The 7,148-nt window shown below is 45.6% G+C and overlaps 1 protein-coding gene across 1 annotated transcript; it reads left to right on the top strand.

Moving 5' to 3' along the window:
- The first annotated feature begins 3,169 nt into the window (after positions 1–3,169).
- PTAFR (platelet-activating factor receptor) lies at positions 3,170–4,231 on the top strand. Its single transcript, XM_009703128.1, has one exon. The coding sequence runs from the start codon at positions 3,170–3,172 to the stop codon at positions 4,229–4,231; it is 1,062 nt and encodes a 353-aa protein (XP_009701430.1).
- The last annotated feature ends 2,917 nt before the right edge of the window (positions 4,232–7,148 follow it).

Here is a 7,148-nt window from a genome sequence, read left to right as displayed (position 1 = left end):
GAAGGGAAAAACAGCTCTCTTGTGATTCCCTGAAGGACCTTGGCATTGGCACTGCACAGCCTACTAATGCAAAGACAGATGAGCTCTACCAAGTGCTGTTGGGGCCAGAGATGGCATTGCCAACTCCCACAGCCCACCTTTGCCAGAGATTTCTAGCAGGCTTAATGTAGAGCATGTCCTTGCATTCATCTTTCCAGGTCAGAGCGCAGCTCCTTAGCTCAAACCCATCTTCTGTTCAGGGCTTCACAATGGAGGGGGACGTGCATGTTTGTTCTCCCTTCCACCCCATCTGCTAAATCTGACAGCTGATGGGCAGGCCTGGAGACCCCACCAGTAAAGTTCACCAGAGCTCTTGGGCAAAGTTTGGAGGCTGCCATGCCCACATACAGCACCAGAAATGGAGGGGTAGATGGACAGTGCCCCACAGCACAGCCTAAAGAGACTTTGTGAGTAACAGTTACGCCTATGCATTGGATGTGGGCACTTCTCTCCTCCTCATGAATTCTGCTGGTGGGATGCATCACCTTTTTTTTTCCCCCCGCTCTTAGCATATTCAGGTCTGGTGCTACAATGATAGAGCACCTTTCATTGCAAAAATTCCAGCCCCAGGCACCAGAACTATTTGCTGAAGTTGGCAGATAGTCAAAACAGTAGGTTTATGATGCAGATTTGAAAAAAAATTAAGTTCTCTAATGATTTTAGGTAATTAGGACTTTTTCTTATTCTAACATCAGAATAGCGTATCAAACACAAAGCTCCCCACTAGTTTCTCTTGCCCCTGCACAGCCTCACTCCTTCCCTCAATGTCTGCATCTGCTAGGTGCCCTCCTAAGCTGAGAGATGCAACCCCTTCCAACTGGCGTATGTCCGTACCAGAGACGGTCCGTCAGTGGGTGGGACAGCTAGGCTTAGACATGGACATTTATTTAAGGACATATTGTGACAATTACCACTTTACATACATAGTTGAGGGTGTGGAAACAGATCCATGAGATGACCAGTAGGCCTTGTCTTTGGTTCTGCATGAATCAAAGGTAGAAGAGGGAGCAGAGTGTGGGCCCCTGTCTGCTCTGGGACCTCTCCGCAGGGCAGCAGGGAGTAACACGTTACTTCTCAGGGATGTGCCAGACCTCTGTGGCCAGACCCTGAGGTGTCATAGCCCAGACCATACTCACCCCCTGGCTACTGACATCTGAATCAGTTACTACCCTTTAGAGATCTGTGGGTTCTCAGCAAGGTGGCAGAAATCAAGGTGAACAAGCTACTTGTTAATTCACATGGAACATGGCTGAAAGATTGAGTTTAAAGACACTCAAACCCCAGTGCTGCCCAGCATGCAGCAGCCTGTGAAGGTCCAAGGACAAGTTGTGGATATCTGTAGATGTCATGTCCTTAGGGGATCTGTGAGGGGTGAGGAGGGACAGGCTCAGGAACATGACTATTGCCTTCCTCTCCTAACAACTGGAAAGAAGTATCAAGGGGTTTGCAGAGTTTTCTGAAGAAAAGGAGAGCTTTCTTGGGCTAGACCTGACTTCCACATTTGCAGAGGAAAATTGCAGATGTGCAAATGTGTAAATGAGGAAGTAACAGCACCCGGGCACAAAGACAGACTCAGCCCAGTGAGGTCCTGCCACTGTACGCTGCTGGGGAAGATCCAGAAAGCTTTGAGGCAGGAGGGCGCCTTCTCAGGAGGCAGCAAGTCTTTGGGGGAAAATGCTTGTCTTCCATGGGGCTGGCAGGGCTGAGTCAAGCACATGACAATGTTCAGCACCCCGCATTCCCATCATAACTCACACAAGAAGTTTAGGCTTTGTGACTGGTGCTATAGTTTACTCGCTCTCAAGAAAAACCACCACGTTCTGCAAATTAGGTTAAAAGCCCAACAAGTTTACCATCAGCGAGCAACCTAGCATCCTTGCCGGTGGCTCTCAAACTGCTTTACATGCATTAGTCAGTTATCTTCCCATGAAGGAAGAGGCAGAGAAAAACAAGCAGACCTGCAGCATTTTGTCATGGATTGGTGAGTGCCTGCCCAGTGTCCAACAGGGAGTTGGTGCTAGAGCCAAGAACAGGCGTGTATGTCCTCTGGATGGTAAAAGCAGCAGGTTAAAGTATACAAGGGATTAGACCGAATCCATGTAAATCTGAGACAAGAACATATACAGTGTTGATGATGCAGGAATTTGGTATGTCCGAACTGTATGCAAGATTTGAAGAAATACTAGCTGAGGTGGGAACTGATAATATTAAAAACCTGAATGCATCTCCTTAGGGACAGTGTTTGTCAGCAGCCTCACCAGCGACACAGGAAAGTACAGAATTGCTGCTGCTGACCACTTGCATTTGACGCAGAAATGGTAGCGGGGGGCGGGCGTGGAAAAGGGAGCCAGATTGGTTTGATGACAACTTGAATTCAAAATGATGGCATGATAGACAACAGCCAGGATTTTTACAGAGATAAACTGTAGTTAAAAATCAACAATGTACCACAAAACATTGCCCTTTAGGATTAGTGACTCATCTTTTACATCATTCACTGAGTAAAAAAATTGAGAGGTCTGGTAGCCTATGAAGTGAATGTGAAATCTTACGGTGCCTGCAACTAAGAAAACAAACACAGTCTTTACAAGCGTAAGCAGGAAAACATAAGAAAACAAGTAGAGGGCAACTCTGGAAATGGCACTAGTGAGACATTTCTACCAGATACTGTTTCATTTCTTGATTTTCTAGCTTAAAATAAATGTAGGCAAGTTAGAAAGCATTAGGAACCAGAGGGAATAAAAGAGACCCAGAAAACCTGTTTGCTTATAGTAAAAGATTAAGAAGCTTCAGACAGAGTAACAGATTTTATCTAAGAACCCTTATGCAGAAAAGTGTTTAGAGATCCGTCATCTGAGATCTGCACTGCAGCAAACAACACTGGATGAAGACACAAAGGCTAGTGTGGTGTGGAAATGGGATCAGAGATGACCAAGGGGACAGGGCAGGTGCCTGTGGCTGGAGTCAAGGCATGAAGCAGAACTCCTGTGGTCACAGACAGCTGAAAATGAAAGGTTTCGGCTTAGCAATGGCACCATACCAATCAGCTAATTTTATGCTTTATATTTTTAGGTAAGAAGAAAAGCTACGGCAGGAAATTTCGCTTCAGACGTGCCTACTCAGCACCACAATGTCTGGAAAGGGTAAAGGTGGTGCTGAAGGTAGTGCTGATTCCTACATTTCATGCCACATAGACTCTGAGTTTCGCTACAACCTCTTTACTGTTTTCTACAGCATCATTTTCATTCTGGGCTTTATTGCCAACTGCTATGTGCTCTGGATTTTCAGCCGTATTTACCCCACCAAGAAACTCAATGAAATCAAGATATTCATGGTGAACCTGACAGTAGCTGACCTGCTCTTCTTAGTCACGATGCCAATGTGGATTGTTTACTATCACCACCATGGAGACTGGATCATGCCTGAATTCCTCTGTAATGTGGCTGGCTGTTTATTTTTTGTTAACACCTACTCTTCTGTTGCCTTTCTGATGGTCATTACGTACAACCGTTACCAAGCTGTGACTAATCCCATTAAAGCTGCTCAGTTTACCACCCAGAGAAGGGGTATCTACTTATCAGCAGCTATCTGGATCATAATAGCAGGCAGCTCTTTGTATTACCTTTTTGACAAGAATACTAATCGGGAGGAGATCGACTCGAAGAATTTCACACGGTGCTTTGAGCGCTATAGCAATTCTAGCAATGTTTCAGCTGTTCTCGCCATTCACGTCATCATTTGCATCCTCTTCTATATCATTTTCCTTTTTATACTAGGCTGGAACATCATCATTATCAGGACCCTGTTCTCCAAATCAGTACAGCCACGGAAGAGTGCTCACGTCAAGCAAAGGGCGCTCTGGATGGTTTGCACAGTGCTGGCTGTTTTCGTCATAAGCTTTGTACCTCATCACATAGTGCACCTGCCCTGGACCTTGACTGTTCTGGAGCAGTGGAAGAAGGAAAACTGTCAGTTGCGACAACAACTCAACGATGCTCACCAGGTGACTTTGTGCCTCTTGAGTACAAACTGTGTGCTGGACCCTATCATCTACTGCTTCCTCACCAAGAAATTCCAGAAGCACCTTTCAGAAAACCTGAAAAGCATGAAAGGGAGTCGCAAGTGCTCCAGGCAAACCACAGACACAGTGATTGAGGGCACCATTCACCAAGAGGAAGCCATTAGGATCTAGTTCAGCCCTGTTCTGATTGCAGATGGAGATGTGTGAATTAGTCACTCATCTTTTCTCAAGAAGAGGCACCAAGGGACACAACAGAGGACCAGGGTATTACATTTCCTTTTCTCCATTAGACAGAAGAATGGACACTCATTTCTTCTATCACATGCAACTGGCAGAACTGGAACTCGGGTTCTGTCTGGGCTGATGTTCTTATGGGCACTGAGAACAGCTCAAATGATCTGCTTTTACGTGAAAGAAATCTATCGAGTCTCTGCAGTGAGCAGCTAGAAGCTAAGTGCACTGCAATTATCCACCGTGTCAGCCCAGATAGCACCGTCCCTGGTCCTTTGCCTGCCCAGCTCCCACAAAGAAGCCAGTATCAGAGCTGCAAGAGACTTGGAAGAACAGACTGAGCTGCTAGTAGCATCAAGTGACTTTTCTAAGCAGCTTGCTTGGTTCTGTGAAGAGAGTCTGAGCTGAAGAAACTCTTGAGTGGCTACCAGGGATGTAGTCCAAGGAGTTCCTCAAATGCCATCAAAGAAGCGATCTGCACCTCTGATCCTTTCTTACCTACTCGCATGGTTTGCTGGGGTCCATACTTGACAGATGTCTGGGCGTAGCTACCATGAACTTTTGCCTTTGCTCCCAGCTCCTTAGTCAGTCAAGTAACTGGACTAGTAGGCAAGAAAAGGAAGAGAAATTGGCAGTGCCTCAGCCCCGAGATCAGCATTATGTCCAAAGCAGACTATCGTCTGCCCTGGCTTCTTGTACGATAGCAGAACTGGCAAACCAGTGGCCTCTTGAAATCAAATTTTTGGCTGACTGCACATGTCTGTGGAAATCCAATCTTACGTTGGAGGCTCCAGACAACAGAAGATTATTGTCAGCATGGGCATTACGATAAGAAGAAAAAAAGCTTGAAATGCTTCAGTATCTTTGTTCTTATTTATTTAAATTAGGGTTGTAGCAAGCAACTGTAGATTATTCCTTCCCCCAACCTTTCTATTTCTGCTATGAAGAAATGAAGCTGACTAGTTCTTGATATCCTACCACAAGTGAAGTATTAGGTCAGGTCGTGGCCACTTTCTGAGTAAACCAGTGCTGCACAGTGATACAGTACACTTGACAGACATGTAATTCACACGCTCCGACAAGACTGGAGATTCCTCACTCAGGGCTGGCTGCAGTCAGTTGGAGCCCAGGGCAAAGTGGTTTGCCAGGGGTGCCGAGTTCCGTTGTCAATCATGAGACACTTCAGGTTCCTTTTCTGATCCAAATTGCTCAATCCAGCACAGGAAATTGGGCAGGGCAGGGAACTTACTTGTTTTCACAGCAGTTTTTGGTTCCCTAAATTACATAGGAGAGTCTGGCTGATGACAGGAAAAGTGTATATCTGACCTGTGACACTGATTAGTCATATGCAAGGACAGCAGCCTTCCTACACCCACCAGAGAATGTGAAAGACAAGCTCAAGTCTTTCCAAAGATACGACCAACATTTGTATCAGACTTTGCCTATATTCAGTGGAGATACAGGTCCTTCAGATATATCTCCTGAAGATCCTCAGCTTTTATGTTTACTTGTGCAAATGAGCAAAAGAACTACAACATCTCTTTTTCTAATGCCATGTACTCCAGGCTCAGTGCCAGGCAGAGGAAAGACTCTGATCACAATGTGAATGCCATCTCCCTCCTGGTCCTGGACTCAGCTCCAGTAATGGCCACCCAGAAAAAACACCTGCTGGCACCTCTTAGCAGAGAGCTAATTCCCTGACTATGTCCCTCAGCCACATTCAAAGCTTTGCCCTGAATCTGCAGTCATCCAAGTCACAGCACACAGCAAGGGGGGCAATTTCTGTAATTTAAAAGCCTAAATCCTGCTGGCTGGAGGAATCTGCCTCTGTATTTCTGCCCTCCCCAGATGGCATGTTCTGGCTGAGGAGCTTTTGCAGCTGGGAGACAGTGTGCAGCTTTCCTCTTTTCCGTTTGCCACCCGATGCAATAGCAGAGCTCTCTTGCTTCACAGCCCCTAAAGCACTGAACAGATGGAGTTTGCCAAGTCTTAGAGGAAATGGAAAGGGATTTTACGTGGAGATCTGGTAAATGCTGATCTTCTATTGATTCCTGGAAAGCTTGCAACAGAGTTTACAGTTTAGGCTACTTAAGGTGGGTAAATAACATGTTTTACTCCACAGAAAACAGCTGTAAGGCCAGTGTGGGCTCAGAGAACAAATGTAAACTTGCATCTAAGGAAAAGGGTAAGTGAAGGAAAAAGCCCTGAGGACACTTTGGGAGGACAGGTTGCAGTAATTAAGTCAGTAACAATGCATTTCTAAAAACCAGTCTGAGCTTCTACTTCTGTTCCTGGAACTACCTTCTCGGTTTTACAGCAATGTTGCGTTACTCTGCTTTGCTTTGCAATAAAATGGATCCTCAAAAGTTCTTATAAATAAAGCATGTTCCCCAAGTGTTACGTCTTTAACTTCTCCCACCTTCTCATCTTTCTGTATTTATACTCAAGAGGAAAGGGTCGGTGCCACGCTGACACAGCTTGAATTTGATGTGGGTTTTTTTTTTCAAATCACCACGTGAACTCTTGGGAGAGGTGAAGTTAAAGGCTCAGCAAGTTTTGACTGCCAAAAGAGAAGGGGAAAGAAATCATTTCAGAAAGGAAACAACTTCTGAAAAATCTGCTAGAGATCCCCAAAACCCAACCAGACAAAAACCCCCAAACTCTCTGACTTGCACACACGGGAAATTTCCTATAGACACCCCATCATGCGGCTTTGACACTCCGGCTAAGAAGTGACAAACTATTTTAAATAACTTGCATTGCAACACCTACAGCAATAAGACAGCAAACTAGAAAGACGACCCTATAAACGCAACAAAGACCAAACTCAGAAGCAAGGCAGCAGCGGCGACGCCCA

Source organism: Cariama cristata, unplaced genomic scaffold (genome assembly GCF_000690535.1).
Source record: "Cariama cristata isolate BGI_N322 unplaced genomic scaffold, ASM69053v1 scaffold30126, whole genome shotgun sequence".
Taxonomy (NCBI): Eukaryota; Metazoa; Chordata; class Aves; order Cariamiformes; family Cariamidae; genus Cariama; species Cariama cristata.
The sequence above is the reverse complement of the archived record's forward strand: the minus strand, read 5'-3'. Positions and strand labels throughout refer to the sequence as shown.